This window comes from Pollachius pollachius (genome assembly GCF_949987615.1).
Source record: "Pollachius pollachius genome assembly, chromosome: 5".
NCBI classification, from domain to species: Eukaryota; Metazoa; Chordata; class Actinopteri; order Gadiformes; family Gadidae; genus Pollachius; species Pollachius pollachius.
The window spans coordinates 3,770,378-3,789,748 of record NC_136938.1 but is presented as its reverse complement, the minus strand read 5'-3'; the positions used below and the strand labels follow the sequence as shown (position 1 = coordinate 3,789,748).

At 43.8% G+C, this 19,371-nt stretch overlaps 2 protein-coding genes across 2 annotated transcripts; one reads left to right on the top strand and one right to left on the bottom strand.

Moving 5' to 3' along the window:
• Positions 1–49: 49 nt before the first annotated feature.
• Positions 50–3,485, bottom strand: dhdh.2 (dihydrodiol dehydrogenase, tandem duplicate 2; the record flags this gene model as incomplete). Its single annotated transcript, XM_079736859.1, has 7 exons — positions 50–623; positions 1,052–1,202; positions 1,385–1,509; positions 1,885–2,137; positions 2,491–2,654; positions 2,775–2,886; positions 3,396–3,485. The coding sequence occupies 7 exons, from the start codon at positions 3,483–3,485 to the stop codon at positions 514–516; spliced, it is 1,005 nt and encodes a 334-aa protein (XP_079592985.1). The 3' UTR covers positions 50–513.
• Positions 3,486–4,461: 976 nt separating this feature from the next.
• On the top strand, positions 4,462–17,430 carry LOC307075455 (xaa-Pro dipeptidase-like; the record flags this gene model as incomplete). The annotated part of the gene is made up of 15 exons (XM_079736041.1): positions 4,462–4,478; positions 5,152–5,332; positions 5,580–5,707; positions 5,921–5,984; positions 6,841–6,888; positions 7,162–7,223; positions 12,563–12,607; positions 12,943–13,018; positions 13,123–13,169; positions 14,132–14,200; positions 14,512–14,589; positions 14,919–15,067; positions 15,673–15,857; positions 16,345–16,539; positions 17,287–17,430. The coding sequence occupies 15 exons, from the start codon at positions 4,462–4,464 to the stop codon at positions 17,428–17,430; spliced, it is 1,488 nt and encodes a 495-aa protein (XP_079592167.1).
• Between the last annotated feature and the right edge of the window lie 1,941 nt (positions 17,431–19,371).

Sequence of the window (19,371 nt, the reverse complement as noted above, 5' to 3'; positions counted from 1 at the left end):
ATTTTCATTTTAATTAAAGATAAATCTATTTGGTTAACATGATGGGAAAACAAATCCTCTGCAGTGGTGGATACTAATGTAGGAATTTGAATGGTGATCATTGTGTTAATCACATTATTTAGCAGGAGCTGATGACTGGGCGTGACCACAGAGTGACTCTGTGGTCCTGGCTGTACAACTGATTGAGTGACTCAGTGGAAACTGGATCCTGGTGTTTCAGTAGTGTTCCTGGCTGTACCACTTGGTCCTAGTGGTGTTCCTGGCTGTAGACTGGGTCCTGGTGGTTCAGCGGTGTTCCTGGCTGTAGACTGGGTCCTGGTGGTTCAGTGGTGTTCCTGGCTGTAAACTGGGTCCTGGTGGTTCAGTGGTGGTGCTGGCTGTAGACTGGGTCCTGGTGGTTCAGTGGTGTTCCTGGCTGTAGACTGGGTCCTGGTGGTTCAGTGGTGGTGCTGGCTGTAGACTGGGTCCTGGTGGTTCAGTGGTGGTGCTGGCTGTAGACTGGGTCCTGGTGGTTCAGTGGTGGTCCTGGCTGTACTCCACCCCCACCTGCCTGCGTACTTCGTCCTCCAGCCAGGCCAGGAGCCCGGAGTCTGCGTGGGTCATGCCCGGACTCTCCTTCAGACCTTGGGGAGGGAGAGGCGCTTTTGTTGGATGTTTTTGGATCGTATTTATATTGGACACTACCTGGACGCGTGTTCAAGAACTGGCAACACTTGGATAGTTATACAGAGGAGATTGTAAGCATTTATCATTCTAAAATAATGAGTAAATGAAATGTTAATGTTGTAAAGATAGTTGCATTTGATGTGTAAAAATATAAAGTAAAATTCTAGGTCCTATGTTGAATACTTTATCAGGAGACTTGCTTTATATTCTGTGTGTTTATATAACGGTGTCAACCAAAAATATATGGCCTTTCGGCAATATTTGTCGAAGTGATCAATAACTGAATTGCGTGTAGAAAGCAACCATCAAACAATGGTTAAATGAGTGAGACACATTCTGATGCCCCCTGGTGGCGGCCCCAGTCAAGTGATTCGGTTCATGTTACCTTTGAGCAGACACTGTCGCACCTCCTCCGCCTCGTAGCGCATCCCCACGCTGTTCAGGAAGTTGGTGGGCAGGTAGGGTTCAGGTAGCGGGTACTGGGTCTCTTCTCCATTCACAATCAGGGACGTGGGGCACCACATGTGGGCAGGAACCTCCATTTAAAAAAATATGAAAATATTAAATTCACATTTATCAACAAAAATACTGATTTTCATACATTGTTTTATTAAGAGCTAATACTGGTGCATTAAATATGTCTCATAACAAAACATGACTAAGGTACATGCATCTCAACGTTAGTGTTTGATGACTATGTAGTGAAGCCTCCACCTACCCTGACGGAGCCCTTGGTACCAGTGATCACAGCCTCGTTGGGGAGCGCCACAGCGTTGGAGATCAGGCACACCGCCATCCTGTTCCCAGAGTACTTCATGGTCACCACCATGCACTCATCGACACCTGCACAGAACACGCACACTCAAATGATGTCTCCAGACAGATGCTCACCCCAGGTGTGTACCTGTCTCCAGACAGGTGTTCACCCCAGGTGTGTACCTGTCTCCAGACCGGTCCTTCCCTCAGGTGTGTACCTGTCTCCAGACAGGTCCTTACCTCAGGTGTGTACCTGTCTCCAGACAGGTGTTCACCCCAGGTGTGTACCTGTCTGCAGACAGGTCCTTACCTCAGGTGTGTACCTGTCTCCAGACAGGTGTTCACCCCAGGTGTGTACCTGTCTGCAGACAGGTCCTTACCTCAGGTGTGTACCTGTCTCCAGACAGGTCCTTACCTCAGGTGTGTACCTGTCTGCAGACAGGTGCTAACCCCGGTGTGTACCTGTCTCCAGGCAGCCTCCGCTGGCCTGGACGCTCTCGGGCCGCTCCCCCTGGAACACCATGCAGGTGAACTGCAGGCAGTAGATGCCGATGTCCAGCAGGGCCCCTCCCCCGAGCTCCTTCTCCATCGCCCGGGGGACCCCCAGCAGGGGGGCTCCGAACTCCGCCCTCACCATCTTCAGCTGGCCCAGGGCCCCCTGGGCCAGCAGCCGCTTGATCTCCAGAGATGCCGGGAAGAACCGGGTCCACACGGCCTGGGGACGAGAGCAAGAGGAACACCATGTTCTCTACTCTTTAACACTAGAGAATGTGTTCTCTGGTGTTAAAGATAAGTTTCCCAACTCTTTAACACTAGAGAACAGGTTCTCTAGTGTTGAAGAGGACATCTTCTCTTACTTACTGTCGACATGTACATACATTCCTGTCATCGAGAACTAACCCTTCAATAAGAACAAGTGCTATTATAATGCTAGATTCTGTATCGTATATACTCGGTATCGGCCGATGTTCAGGACTCAGAATCTGTATCGGGAAGGAAAAATTGGTATCGGAACATCTCTAATTTGAAGTGGCTACATAACTCCTGGGCTGTAGTGGAGATCCAAACCTCCATGAGGAAGACGTTGTTGGCTCTGGCGCAGGCCACCATCTCCTCCACCTCCCTGGAGTTCATGGCCAGAGGCTTCTCACACAGCACGTTCTTCTTGGCCGTCATGAAGAGCAGACTCAGGCTCAGGTGACACGGGTGGATGGATCCGAGGTACACAACGTCTGGTGACCACAGGATCATCAAGGTTATTCATGTTCATGGTGATCTCGAGGGTGAGGATCTAGAGCCAATAGAGCATGCTACACGCAATCAGCCACCAATGAGTGAGAAGGCGGACAGACCTACGGAGGGGTCCCTACTGAGCTCCTCGTAGCTGCCGTAGGCTGCAGGGATGCAGTGCTTCTCAGCGAACTTCTGAGCATCTTCTAAGTTCCGGGCGCCCACAGCCACAATCTGAGAACAAACCAAACAGTGATATAAGCTCTATAGGTGAGTCCATTATATTGTAGTCAGCCTATAGGCGTGGCCATGTGCATATGTAACATGACTAGATTAACAAGATTATACGAGTAATAGCACGCACGGCCATATTGGTCTTAAGTGTTAATTTCTTTAAATTTGTTGGATAATTCGCATTATTATTGGCATGAACTTTATACCAAGAATTATGGAACACATAACTTTATACTATGAAGTATGGACACCAGACACAATCTGTTTGTGTGCAAAAAAAAGCAGGTGAGTGAACAATGAGGAACATCTAAAACACTTTAGGAGAGAAAAAAAAAAACTGGATATAAAGAACCAGAGTGCAGGATCGGACCCCTAGATTACCATGTGATCACTGCTGTCTGACAATGACAGTTCAGCGTTTGATGACATAAAACGGCGACTGTTCAATTATTAGAAATACATTTTCAATTGCTGAATAAGTTCTCTTTCGGACACTTTTTTACTGATACCTTGTGATCTGAGTCCGGGAGGGATTTTAAGGCAACAGTGAAGTCGTGGCTGATTTTCCCTGCACTGCATATTCCCCACCTGGTTGCCATATTGGACAGTGTCAGCAGTTCCGTGAGGAGCAGCTTTATATAAGCCGTGTAGTTCCATATTCTGCCTGAAGGGGGCAACAGTGAGTTATATAATCTGTGTAGTTCCATATTATGCCTGAAGGGGGCGACAGAGCGTCAGTGTTGTCTTCGCATGGTCTGGAAATGATGGACGTTAGTCTACCATTGGACATGTTGTATAAAGCACTTAAAGCGGTAAGAAATAAAATTGCTGAGCAGGAAATAATTTTGCCCTACTATAATACACCATTGACCTTTTATGTGTTTGGGGCAAAGAGGACAAGCTATGAAAAGCGGGTGAATATTTCCAACTACAGGGTGCTTGAACGTGAACAAACGAGTGGTTAGATATTTCCTAGGGAAAGAAATTGCACATTATCATGTATTTGCATTATGTTTTGTAGTTTAATGTGTTACATCTTTTGATTAGCTAAAGTAGGCCTATAAACGTCTGCTGATTCAGAGGTAATCATTGGTAAGCAAATGACACAACCTTTTGCTTTTATGTGAACATAAATAATCTGTTAACCTGCTTTTAGGGTCAGACATCACACAGAACTCTTTTATTTAAAAGTGCCTTGACTTCTTTAATGGGGTCTTGCCTTGGGGTCAGGTAGAGAGTTGGAGCGTGAAAAGTGTTAAGAACATAGAGGAGTGCATGTTCAGCGTGTTGGGCTTTGAATAAAGGACTTTGTCTGAAAGACCTGTGTGGTACTAGTGCGAGTAAAAGTTACGTTATAACGTAATGTATTAAGCATTTGGACCATCTTCCGTCATTCCTTTCTAAGGCTGTGATTGGTGGAGAAGCTTTCTTCCTGTAGCCAATGTAGCGTTCTTTTCAGGGTCGATGCTCACATCCTTATTGGTTGGACAACTGGTCAGCGGACGTCTTCTCAACAAAACCACCTGACTTCCCTGTTACTGGACAGTCACCTGTGACAGTCACCTCTCAAGCATCATGGCTGCAAGACCAGAGTGAGTTGACTTGTTTTGTTATCAGGGGGCAATGTAGACTGCCGTCATCCCTTGGTGTATATGAATGTTTATGATTTCAATAATCAGCATATCATAATAGCTGCAAGAGCTTGGTTGTATAATGACTGCAATTGTGAGCCTTAGCTTTCAAATCCTACGTAGGATAGTATTTCATACATAACCGCAGTATTCCACTGTTAACTAGCATTTTTCACTTCCATTACTTCACTATGTTAAACTACTTTAGGATTAAATGACAGTTGCCTCTTTATTTTACATACCAACTTTGCCTCTGAAGGTTCTGTATTAAAAAGATTATGAAGATTAAAGTTTAACAGAAGAACCTCTGCACCCCGGTCCTGTTATCCTATCAGAGGACTGAGAGGCAAAGGGTCGGGTTTTATTGCACCAATCTCTCGGCCTGTGCAGAGACTTCTGTGTTGTTATTGCTCACAGAGTATATAAAAAGCATACTAAAAATACATATTTATCATCGGGCTAACATGAAGTTTAGAAATAATTGAACTCAAAAAGAAGGTATTTAGGGTTGCCTCCAAAGCTTTAGGAAGATCTTTGAAACCAGACGTCAGGATTATCATCCATGCTCTAGTAATGTTCTTGTCCTTGTTCTTCAACCCTCCCATTTGATCCCTGTGTGTCTTTTGCCCGGCAGGCCCACCTTTTGGCTGGGGAAGGACACCCTCAGGGTGTCGGCAAAGCTGTTTGCAGAGAACCGCCGTCGGCTGAGCCAGGCTCTTGGGGCCGCCGGAGCGCCCAGGGGGGCAGTGGTGCTGCTGCAGGGCGGGGAGCAGCAGAGGCGGTATTGCACCGACACGGACCAGCTCTTCAGACAGGTGGGACCCGCCGGGCCCTGCTGAGGGTTGAGGTGTCCCTGACCCTGCAGGGTAATAGCGCTCTGACCCTGACCCTGCAGGGTCAGGGACACAGAGCCGACCATGCAAAGACCTGACCATGCGACTTGTGTCACTGTAACTGTGAAACATGTGAACTTGGCTGCGTGGTTTTCTGAGAAGGCTCTGAAGTCTGGTTCAACGTCAGTAGAATCAGGTTTCACCTGACAGAGACACCTTCTCTCTGCAGGAGTCCTTCTTCCACTGGACTTTCGGCGTCACCGAGTCTGAGTGTTTCGGAGCCATTGAGGTGGAAACAGGAAAGTCTGTCCTCTTCGTCCCCAAACTGCCAGAGCGCTATGCCATCGAGATGGGAGAGTAAGCCATGGTTTTCACATCCAGGGCTTTTATTGTGAAGCTGCTATTATGACCAGCCACTGAAAGCCATTGAAGCCATGGTTTTCATATTGATGGCTTTTATTGCGCAGATGCTATTATAACCAGCCACTGACAGACACTGAAGCCATGGGTCAGGAGTGGATTCAAGGCATAATGTCTCTCCTTCACCAGTCTTCATCTCTCTGTTGACAGGATCTATCCCAAGGAGCACTTCAAAGAGAAATATGCTGTTGATGAGCTGCACTACACCTGTGATGTAAGTCATCACTACTGCTCAATGTTACTTAAAAATAGCATTGTGTAGCATCTTATCTTAGCTATCTTTGTTGTATACGGGTAATTGGTTAACCTAACTATTATAACATATTACTACAACTACATATATCTGCACTAGGATTAGTTCTGTACTTTAGTGATCTGATCTTTATCTCCTGTTATTGAAGTACAGGTTTCTATGTTTTTATTAAGAGGGGCAGCAACAGCCACAGACTCATAAAGGCTGACGGTATTACTTTAATGACACATGACATCAAAGTCCATTTTCTTTCTTTGAAGGTAGTCATTAAATATAATGGTTATTGCTGTGATAAACTCCAGGAAATACTCCTTGTCTGATTTGTTTTAATTATTTTTTAATTAATTATTATTATTATCACAGCTCGTTCTGGCTTTCTGGATATGGAAGGCACTTGGTGTCTATTTTGTTTAAGTTTTTCCTTTCTGTCCTACTGTTTCATTCATTTATCTTCACAAAACTTACCCCAAAAGAATGTGTGTCAATGTCATTTGACATTTAGTTAAACATGTGATTTACATTAAACATGTTCAATTAGGTAATACTTGACTTGAGTTGAGCAATGTTTTCTGATTAATGGGTCAGGCTTTAGCCTTGTTGCCTTTTTGGAAATACATATTTTAGACTGAAGCTGTTTATCTATGTTGTTGTTTTTCGTTTGTTTTTTAGCACTTTGGTCAACTGATGTTGTTTTTTAATTTGCTTTACAAATAAATTTACAATTTACAATTTGCAATCCAAGGTCAAGGCATGGATGCTTTGAAGACAGCTAATATGTGGGATATCACTTCTTAATACTGCATCCTGATCTTTCCAGATCGCAGACACTCTGAAGAGCATGAAGCCAGCCGTCCTGCTCACATTGGTATGTGACCTCCATGCAGACCCCAACTTCTGGTGGAACATTGACCTTTGGAAATGGTTGGAAAGCTCTCAGTTTGAAGGCAATGACGGTTGCCACACATCGGAAGAATTGCGCTCAAATGTCTGCCATTCCATCATGTCGTTTGCCTCTCTATGTTGTGTTTTCTGTTCTTCCGCCTTGTGGTTACGAAGACGTTTATCAGGAGACTATAGTGTCTCTGAGCTGAGGTGTTGCCCTAGTCACCTCTTTGGTTGTGTTTTTCTCTCCCTCCAGCGAGGACTGAACACAGACAGTGGAAGCACCTGCCGCGAGGCCTCGTTTGACGGGATCAGTGGGTAAGCTCTATTGAGCCCAGTTACTCATTAATGTGATCGTGCTTTGTCCAGTAGTCTAGTCGAAATTTCTTGAACCCAGAAATGTTGAGTACCCTAAAGTTTTATTGCAGAAATGTCATCTATAGGCCAAATGGATGGAATTTAAATTGGTTGCTAAAAGTTGCACTTTGGGCAATTTGTATAATTAGCATAATAAGCAAATTAAGGCGAGACACCACAGGTGAATAGGGTAAAAACATTAAATAATAGATATCACCATGAAACTTTCTTAGTTGATTACTTATGTTAAGATGAGAAAAAAATGTATTGCATGTTTTTGGTATTTTAATGTTTAAATATGCAAATGAGGCCATATCTCATACAAAGATGCAAAATAACTATAAACAGCATGCACATACACATAACATACACACAAACCAAAAATAATTATATACAGCAAAAGACAGAACTTTATACAGCATGCACACACACACACACACACGCTGTAAAATAACTATATGTAGTATACACACACACACACACACACACACACGCACACACACACACACACACACACAAACACATATTTACAACAAGAACCACACATCTGACTCAATAGCCTTCACCATCTTCATCATTTGTTTCCTCATTCCCTTCAGTCTCATCTTCTTGGTCTTTTTGGGTATGGACATGTATTGTGAATGGGTGTGAAATGTTGAAGCCCCTGCTTCAGCTTCTTGCAGCATGTAGCTAATGAGGGTGATGTCAGCCTCCTCATGCTTCACAATGCAGTCTGTGTGGTTCACAAATAAGATGTTATTAGTGGTGAGGTAAAATGTGCACAGAAGGCGCGATAACTGGATCTTAGTTGATGTGCTCTTCATCACAGCTTCTCGACAAGGAAGGGGTGTGTTGACTGTCAGCTTATAATCAATTGCACCAATTCCTCCTCACCTTCTCCTTTCATTATCCTTAGCAGTGGGTTCATCATTGTACCAGTCAAAGATGACGAGGGTCTCATTAACTCCAGCTGCAGTATAGACATTGGAGAGGCGTGTATTGATGCTTGAGGCAATGTCCTTAATCGTACCTGCCACTGGCCAAACAATGTGGTAGAGCAACTGACTTCCATCAACTAGAACAACATCGGGAAGTGGAGCATTTTCATCAGGTACTCCCAATCTTTTGACAAGGACAGACTTGTCACCCTTCCTCAGGCAACCAAATTCATCAATGAGTGATGGTGGAACTGGACTGAGCTCATGATCAAAAACATCTTTCAACTCTATGCCACGCTGCTGCCCCACGACTAAGAGTCGAGCAAAGAGGGCCTCCATGTCGTAGATAGGCTTGCCTTTCACAGTCAAAGCTTTCTTCCTCACCTCCATGGTTGTGATTCTCTTACCAATGGGGCTATGGAAGCCTTCAGGAAGAGAATCTGCAAAATCTTTGCTCTGCTGTTCACCAATGTGAAAAGCATTCTGCACGTTCACCGAGTCTGGTGCCACTTGTCCATTCAAGATGTTGTAAAGAATTTCCCATCCCTCTTGGGAAATTCTTGGGATCTTGCAGAAGATCTTGCAGGAGTACAGCCATAAGCATCCGATATGCACGCAGTGCATTTTTCCAGGATTTTCCATTGAGAATGTTGGCGATGCCACCAAATGCCACGGCAAGCAGTTGTTCCATGCCAGAACCCTTCATCAAGAATCCAATGCAGCCATGGAATGGCATCAGAGTGTGCATCATTCCAGGATGGATGGTGACAGACTTCCATCGCATTGGGTCACTCCATTGGATTAGACACGCCACAATGTAGAGCTGCAGGTCCACTGTGATGTGTGCATACTTCATGCCAAAGCTCTTCAGTGATCTCTCAAGGTAGACTAGGGTTGTGAGCACGGTATCCGGGTGTGAAGGTAGAGAATCAATGAGGGGCCCAAACACTACAATAGTTTTAGGCTTGTTGGTAGTTTGTGATTTTCTGTCTTCGTATGCGTTATAGCCAGCCCAGTCCACTGGATTCGAGTGGAAGAAGATCTGTGATAGCCAAGCAGCATCTCTTTTCTTTGCTTGTGTCAAGCTGGCGGCAACCTGGTGCGTTTCTTCTGGACAAAAGAATCGGTGGTTTCAACTTAGGGGGACCAGTGTAGTGCTCCAGTTGTAGAGACTGGTGAGTGAGTCGTAAAGACCTATCTTCAGACCACTTTAGCCTTGGGATCTTCAGCTGCATCACTCCAATGTTTCCGGTCATGATGGTGCCGGTTGCTGGATGTTGTGTAAACTCAGAAACCATGGCATGTGTGCTCTTGGTTCCATTCGGACTTGCGATGTAGAGGTCATAGTTGTCTGCCCAGCTGAATATGGGGCCCAACTCAGTAGTCAGACCAAGATTTTTGTGATAATCAACAGGGTTCTTTGAAACAAACTGAGCTGCAGATTTGCGGAAGCATGGAACTTCATATTTGGTTACAAGGCCATGATTATTGAGGGCCTCGATCAATGTACGGCTACCGTACTTGGTGGAGCTTCACGGCGAGTCCTAGTGTTGTCTGATTGTGTGTGCCAGCGATGTGCTGATGGAAGGATTGTGTCAGGGTGAGTGAAGCCTTAGTCGTTGCTCCCCCAGAAATACGTTTTGACACAAAGCAGAGTAAGGTAGCACTTGTGTCCTTTATGATCTTTGTGAAGCAGAAATCGCTCAGATCATAATCTTTTGGCTAAGGGATGCTGGCCACTTCTGACTTGATCCTCCTGATGAGCTTGTCAACTTCATCTTCATTATCCATCTATGACCGCTTGACCATTTTCATTGTTTTAGCTATGTAATTCTTAAAACCAACTACAGTTTCACAGCCTTCCACATTCAGAACTACAATTTCTTTACCAAAATATTTACATAAATTTGCAAACATTTGCTTCTGAGTCAATGCACCTAGGTTTGTACTGTATATTTCATACAACTCACACATGGTTCACGTCTCCTGCATGTTTCCCTTCATTTCCTCTACTACAAATCATAGAGATTCTTTGATTGCTGGCCAACATGACTCAGAATTGACTGAGTTTTGTGGAATTTTGCGGAAATTGTCATAGCAGCTTTTGTGATACTGAGCATCGCTGGCATGCAAATCTCCTCGTACACCGGCTAATCTTAGAGTCACTGCAGTTGACCAGGCATCTTGCCGCTCATCACATACATTTTTCAACACCTCATTGAATGTTCTGTTTCCTTTCCCCCTATCAACTGTTCGGCACTGGTTCACTTGCTTCCAACGCTCAGGGTGCTTTGGATCCTTAGGAATGCATTCATCTCCACATAATAGAGAGTCTCTTTTAAACTCAAATTGTTGAGTCTGTGACTTGAGTGGCCTATGACCAGGATTATTTGACTCAGACACCTTCCTCTTCTTCACACCACTGTTCCTTGATGTGGACGTATAATTGCAATAACAGTTTTTATGTGCATGAATGGAAACACTGTCTCCCTCAGAAGCAACACAAGATGCTAAGATTGTGTGTAGGTCATCTCCCTTCTCTTTGCTTCGAAAGATAATTGTGTTGATGCCAGAGATTTTGAAAACTTAACGTTGACCTTTACCATTACATGGTGCGAAGAAGCAGTTTCCCGTTTTGCCGCCCATACGGACCCTGAATGAGAAAAAGAAGCAAAAAGGAGTTGTTAATATTGTGTCAGTGTGCTTCTAGGTTATACAAGCAAAAGATGACCTAGCATCAAGGAGTTTAAAGATGTTGCATGAATATGAAGTTATTCATATGCAGGCTATACAATAGGGCTGTGCAATTAATCGAATTTTGATCACGATTTCGATTCTGGGGTCTCCAAATTAATAAAATCGAGTTTGAACGATTATTTTGGAATGTTCCGTTGTCTATGAGATTTTGTGAAAAAAACAAAAAAAAAACGTGTTTTTTTTAAATGCAGAATAAATTGATTTTATTTTCAAACTCAAAAATAATGGTTTGAAGAATCATGATTTCAATCTTGACCAAAAAAATCGTGATTCTCATTTTTTCCAAAATCGAGCAGCCCTACTATACAAGCAAATGATAAGAAACATTAGCTTTCTCTAATGAAACACTTAAAGTATCCACTACATTTAGTAATGCATTCATTAATTTATAGATAACTTTTCTGGGTTCCTTCTCTAATGGCTGTGTTAATGTTGCAATTAAAATGGTTATGGGGATAGCTAGCTAACAAGCAAGCAAACAGAGCAACCAAGTACATTGAAGGATGCTAGCAGTCGTACTCATTTGTCAGATAGCTCATTTAAGATAATGGCAGTTCTTTTTACCAACATACTGTAGATACAGATTCTTAACAGTTACATACCTTTATCCTGCACTCTTTATCCGCATGTAGCTTGTAGTTCAACTCCAGATGGAAATGTCGATGTTAGAGGTATTGTCATTCACAGTGGGAGAGTAGTGATCAAGTGGAGAGTACAATAGCAAGTGACCGTGAAATTCAGTGTCTGGACTAAATAGATGAATGAAAAGTAAAAGCTTCTTATCTAATACCATAGCCTGATCAATAAAACAATAACTCGTATCGTAGAATCGTATCGATTAGAGACTGGACCACCGAATCTAGCAATGGTCTAATGTGTAAATACTGTAAATCCTTACAAGGTTCCTTAAAGGTTTTCACAAACTCAGTCCCCCTTGGAAAAATAATTTTGAGCCTGGCTTTATCACACGATCGTTTTTTGTGTGTATGCAAATTAGAGCATATTTAACGAGATAGGGCCTCATTTGCATATGTAAACATTAAAATACAAACAACATGCAATACATTTCTTTCTCATCTTAATATAGGTAATCAACTCAGAAAGTTTAATGGTGATATCTATTTATTTTATTTTTTTTACCCTATTCACCTATAGTGTCTCGCCTTAATTGCCTATTTATGCTAATTATTCTAATTGCCCAAAGTGCAACTTTTAGCAACCAAGTTGAATTCCATGCACTAGGTCTATAGATGACATTTCTGCATTAAAACTTTAGGGTACTCAACATTTCTGGGTTTACTATTCGGCCTATGGGGATTAGGACTAGACTACAGACAGGGGCTTATTGGAGACTTTGACTATGCATACAGATCGGCAGTGATTACCTGCATTTTGAAAAAGATTTGATTCGACTCATTCATTTTGCCATGCTTTAAGACTCAACAGTGCCATAAATGGCACTGTTTTATACTTGCCAATCTCTGGAATTATTTCTGTAAATGATTAGTGTATTTACATCTTTTCCACGTCAAACAAAATATGCCACAGTAGCTGTCACGTGTGACATGTTTGGATGCGCTAACTGTTTCACCGTCTCTCCAACAGCTTTCAAGTAAACAACTCCATTCTGCATCCAGTCATCGTGGAATGGTGAGGCAACATCTTTTTAAATACGACTGTTTTTCAATTGCCCATTCATTGTTATATGAGGACAATCTGACAGAGGTTTGTGGATATCTAAAGGGCCGATGTGGCCTCATGAATGAGCTCTAAGATCAGATACTGAGAGAGCACAGCTTCTTATCAGTGAGACTGTCTGACCGGCTCACCGAGAATTATAGGCCATAGTACAGGCCATATCTCTTCAAGGTGTAACATTGATAACCCAGTATCATATTATTAGTATCATATCATTAGGGTTTTCTTAGGACATCCCAACAGATTTTTTTCTTTTGGCGGCTCGCTCACCTGTGATTGGTTTGCAGCCGCGTGACCAAGACGGACATGGAGCTGGAAGTCCTGCGCTACACCAACAGGATCTCCAGCGAGGCCCACAAAATGGTGGGATCACCCATACATTCCATTCAATGTTAGACATGCTAATGATTTGGGTTGTACATCCACATTCATAAAACTTTGGCTCATCCTTGTTTCTTTCACTGTAGATAATGAAAAGTGTGAAACCTGGTCAGAAAGAGTACGAAATGGAGAGGTGAGTAGCCATAGCAATGAAAACAAACATCCTTTTCATTTGACTTTAATTGTCTCAATCAATCAATCAACAAATGTTGGGTTTGTTGTCCACATATTTGTCATTTACATTGTGCACTGACTTCTATCGCACATTACTGCACAATGATCATGACCAAACATCCCAGTGCATCCTGCATACAACATCTACAAATATGATGAACGATGGTAACTGGGAACTAAGAGGAACCCATGTGCGCTGGGGTGATCCAGTGTGAGAGCAGATAGTCTGAGTGTGGTTCCTCTGGAATCAGCGGTGTAATATTTAAATAATAATATTTAAATAATGACACTAAATTCAAATATTATTTTTGACTTTTAGTGTAATATAGTCAATACATACAAACGTTATCAAGATTCAAGATAGAAAGACGCACACAATCCTGATCAACACCCTGAACTCAAAGTGGACGCAGGAAGTTCAGTCGTTGAGCGTTTTATTCATATTTCTCCCAGGACAGAATCCCCCCGTTCTAATGTTACTCTCAGTTCCATCCCCCCCCCCAGCGGGCCCTGGGAGAGCTGGTCGAGGGGTCTGTGGTGTTTGGGAAAGACGACCAGGAAGTCTGTTGGGCTTCCTGTGAGCTGTGGAGAGCCACAGAGGACTGTTTGATGTGCTTGACCGATGGTGATCAGGGAACCAACGCTAGACGCTTTCTTGAAAAGCACACGGTCAGAGGAAGGCCATCGCCAGTCGCTCTGCCAATTATCCTCTGCTGTCTGTAATCTAATCTTATTCTGTTAAACCTGACACTACCATTATCGTGTGTGTGTGTGTGTGCGTGTGTGTGTGCGTGTGTGTGTGGGGGGGGGGGGGGGGGCGTCGACATCAGGAGCATGAGGCGACTTGGTGGCTCAAACACCCATCAAGGTTCTCATGTTGTTTGTGTGTCTGTTGTGTTTGATGTTTGTGTTTCCTTGCAGTCTCTTCCAGCACTACTGCTACACCAAAGGAGGCATGCGTCACGCGTCCTACACCTGCATCTGTGGAACGTAGGACATTTCTATACTTCTCTAGTGCCCTTAAGCAAGGGGACCCCATTGTGTCCTAGGGTTTGACGGAATAATCTAGTATTCTCTTATTCGTTCCTGAGGAGGGTAAAACCGACTTTTTACATTTGGACTGTTTAAATGTTTTCCCATTTAAATAAATAAAAATTAACAGAAGGATCTAAAGCTGGTTCTCTAGCACCATCAGTATTATTTTTTTAATCATGCACAAAAACAATATACACTATCCTCAAATATAACTATTAATATACAGTTTGTTATTTGATTATATGAATGTGATCTTGTCTCCACAGGGGGAACAACTCCTCTGTCCTCCACTACGGCCACGCCGCAGCTCCCAATGACAAGACCATCCAGGACGGGGACATGTGGTACGTAGAACCCAACGGTTCTCCTTACTCAAGGAGAACCTTAGCTGAAGACCGAGGAATCAAACCTCCACATGGACACGGACAAACTAGGATTCAGTTTAGTTTAAAATGCATGCTCAATTATTTTTCTAAAAAATCAAAACGCCTCATCATAGTTTTGGAGACATTTAAGCAATGACGTTTAAGATATCTAAAGACAATGTCCAGCTTCCGATCCATACGTTCAGTCAAATTAATAAGAGATGTATTATATAGAATAGAGCAATATAATCTCGATATACTTGGTCCACCGTACGAGCGGGGTGACGAGATGCTGTGGTTTTCGACAGTCTGTTTGACATGGGCGGAGAGTACTACTGCTACGCCTCCGACATCACCTGCTCCTTCCCGGCCAATGGGAAATTCACCAAAGACCAGAGGGACATCTATGAGGCGGTGCTTAAGGCGTCCCGTGCTGTCCTGGCAGCCATTAAACCAGGTAACACAAGCGTGCTGGGATTGGCTGTCAAGATCCTCCCTAATGCAGACCACCTATCATGTAGCTGAAGGTCATTCATGTAGCTGAACACCAAAGGATCCTTAGTGGTTTGACTGATCATCAGACAGGAAGGTTTGATGCTTTAGCCAGTGGTCCCAGACTATCAGAAACAACCTTCTGGGATTCTGTCTCTGGTGTTTACGTTTGAGTGGGAAAACGTTTAACAACCATAGAGGTAGTAGCAGTCTGATGATGGGTGAAAATACTGTGAATGAAAGAGGCCAGAAGAGAACTGATAACAACATCTCTCAAGCAGTCTGTCTTTTGAAGACATGGGGATGTTTCTAAGATCTTCATTCATCGATTTGAAAAGCACGATGAGAATTGACCTAGACATTAATCCATGCAGATTTGTAATTTCTTCGTACATGTCCGAGTGTTTGTTGAGAGTAAAAACGCTTCAATTCACATGTGTGACTATTTTATACATTTCATATTTATTTTGTCTATTTATTGTTACTGCTTTATAAAATAACGTTTTAAAGTGTTTGATGCTATGAAAAGGCGCGCCGCATGAACCAAGTGACCTTTGACCCTTTGTCCAGGTGTGGAGTGGACGGACATGCACTTTCTGGCCAACCGCGTCCACCTGGAGGAGCTGCTGAAGCTGGGCATCGTCAGGGGCAACGTGGACGACATGATGAAGGCCCGCCTGGGCGCCGTCTTCATGCCCCACGGCCTGGGCCACCTGCTGGGCTGCGACGTGCACGACGTCGGGGGCTACCCGGAGGTCAGTGGCTCTGAGAGGATGGAGGTAGAATAGCATAATGCTATGCTATCTTACACACACTAGCTATGGCGCTTTGTCTAGAGACTCAAAGACAATTTATAGATAAAAGTTGAATAAATTATTGCATTTTTTTATAAATGGTAGTGGTTAGCAGATGAAACACAACTTCAAGCGCTAAGCATAACATTAAGTCTGCTAAACCTAAAATTCCAAGCATACAGTGTCTGTTTATTTCTGCTTTCCTCTAACCTTTTCACACAAGACACTACCACTGCTACCACTACAATTCATTTAATTCATAGAATGAAATGCTGAAATGTTTTCCTTTTTCACTGTTGTAATTTTGTCTTCTATAATAACACAAAGAAGTTCACTGCTTCTCAGCCTCATGGTGGTGGGTGGTGTTTCATATCCCAGCGGTCTGCAGCCTCTTTTGTTCTGACTGTATGTCGTTTGCGTGTGTGTGTGTGTGTGTGGGTGTGTCCAGGGCGTTGTGCGAAACACGGAGGTGCCCGGTCTGAGGAACCTGAGGATGGGCCGCCTGGTGCAGGAGAGGATGGTCCTCACGGTGGAGCCAGGGATCTACTTCATCAACAACCTGCTGGACGAGGCGCTGGCCGACCCCACGCAGAGCTGCTTCCTCAACCACCAGGCGCTAGCTCGCTTCCGCGGCTTCGGAGGGGTGAGTTGGGGGAGGGGGGAAGGGGTCAGACTGCGGCCTCATACCTACGGAGGGCTGAGTGAAGGGCTGATTGAGGGGGAGGCGGTGGTGAGTGATCAAGCTCAGACTGCGGCCTCATGCCTGTCATAACCTGGGAGATCAGAACCCCTGGGCTTCACCAGAGCGATGTCATTAGGCCTAACACCAAACATGGGCAGTGCAGTTCTAAAGCCTTCCAAATTCAATCAGCTCTGTGACTTAGTTCGCTTTGCATAATTTAGAATCTATGCAGTAAAAGATAGAGATATAAAATGATTTAAAAGAAATGCGATCTGATCCCCACTGTCTCTGACAATGTTGGTGCAATAGCTGCCATCAGATTAATTAGGCATAAACGATGCATCATGTCTATCTAAAGAGGTTTGCATGTATGGTTGTCTTTGAAGTGTTGCTCAGTGAGTATCAAATGCATGCTGCAGTGCTGCATCCGAAGACCCTCATACATCCTTACGCACAAACACTGAATTCTGAAAATGTTTGAGCTTTTTTCCTCGGGTCAAATGTCAAAGTATTTTTTCATTCATTAATCAATAACTAATCAATCAATAACTAAGTCGCCTCATGTATAAAATATTTCAGTACACGCTTTCGATCAAATGTCACGATCCCTCGCTGGAATTGTGTTCGCATCGAGCGACAAATCCAGAGAGCGACCGGTGACGGATGGTTGTTGTTGTTGTTGTTGATGTGGTTGTTGTTGTGGTCCAGGTGCGCATCGAGGACGACATCGCCGTGACGCGGGACGGCGTGGAGCTCCTGACATGCGTGCCACGTGGCGTGGACGAGATCGAGGCCTTCATGGCGGACTCCGGGAAGACCCTCAGCCCATTGGTCAGCAGCGAGGAGATCTGATGACATCACTCGGAACACTCCAGAAGGAATGTTCCAGAACGTTGAGAGGGAATCACTTCAAGAAGGGAAATCGCTCTATTTTTCTTATCCATCATATAACGTTATATAACGTACAATTAATTCAGATAACACATTATAATCAAATTCATGCTTATCAGCTGCTGAAATAAATGCACTGCTTTTAGACTTTGTTTTTTTATATCACAAGTTGTCGGTAATACCTACTTGTATAAAACTCATCTGAGAAACATATTTTGTAATTCTCCAAACATATTGATTAAAATAATCAACGATTTACATTTCTATATTATGCAATTGAATTTAATCAACTCTATATTTCTTTATGTCTATAGAAATACAATCAGTATATGCAGCATAAAATCGAATTAGCAGTCCGCAATCAAGTGAGTTGCAATACTCCCTTATTCCTCTAGATGGGGTGCTTTCCCCACTAAAGGCAAGAATCTCATTCCAACAGAAAACAATTGATGGGACGGGATAGACAAAAGATAAGGATGAAATCAGCTGTCGTGATCGGTAATTTAAGAAAGTGAAACAATATTGAACATAATTTTCGGTAGCCAGCCTTTGAATATGTTGAATCAGATAGAATACAGACGGTACATTAGATTGAGGAATACTGAGTGATTAACATTGTTTGGCCAGAGGGGAGGCGGCCATGTTGCCTACCTAACGTTTTTCATTATTTTAAATAACGACACACACACATACATATTTACAGTACAGTACTTATGGATCCGAGGTACATGTATGATACGTGGAACATTAGAGACCTTCTAATGTCCTAGTAGCACCACTTAATTATATATTTATTGTCACAAGTGGAAAATGGTGGAACAATAATCTGGTGGAAAAAAACACTGTTGGCTTTTTTTTTTTTACTGAACTTTCGACTTTTTTCTCTCAATATAGAGATGTAACGTTGAACATTTGGACCTAGAATACCAGCATTCCTTTCTGATGCTGTGTTTGGAGGAGAAGCTTTACTCCTGTAGCCAATTGGGGGGGATACACAATAAACCAACCTTCCCTCTGGGGCCCAAACAAAAATAATTGAGAGATTTTTACTCTCGAGTCAGTAAACAATCTTAAAATTGAAATTCCATTAAGCCCACCATTCTTTCCTACTTATACATATTAGTGCGTTGTCATGGTGACACAGACCAAGGAGATTCCATTTTCTGAGTTGGGATGAGGATGATGTCTGTACAGCATGCTGGATGCTGATTGGCAGAGTCAGGGCTTTGATGGAGCCATCATAACGGAGGGTTCATGAACGGCAGAAGATTAAGAAGAAGTTATTCTCCGGAATAATCTTTGGTCAGTCTGTCCATCCGGGAGTTCGTCAGCGTGTGTACCAGAAGAATCAGGAGTGAGGACGTCATACTATGTGGTTAATCGTGACATAAATACGTGAACCGTGACTTAAGGAAGCTTATTAAAATGTGTACACTCGGTACATGAGGACCGGGCCCTGCCGAGCCCCCCAGCTGGGGGGGGGGGGGGGCACAGACAGCAGCGCCTCTACTTCATGGTCTCTGGACAGCTGCGAACCGTGAAACACTAAAAAAAGAAAAGACGTGCTGCTTTTTATTGGACGTGTGCGGGTTACAATCCAGAAAGTCTTTGCAGGCTGCCCAGGCCCGCCCTTTCCTCTCTCCCCCTCTCCCCCCCGGCCCTCCCTCGAGGACCCGTCGAGTCAAAAAAGGTGAACCAAATGTCCGTCACTGTCGCTGCACGACCAACCAAGTGCGCTCTTTTTTCTGAAAATCCTATTTCTGGCACCAAGAAACGAGAGGCGTCCATTTAAGGAAAGAGGCCGGACGCGGCGGAACCCCCCCTCCCCGGTGGACTGCAGTCGACCCAGGGGAGGGAGAGCAGGCCTGGGGGTCCCAGGGGTCTTGGGGCCAGGGCGGCGGG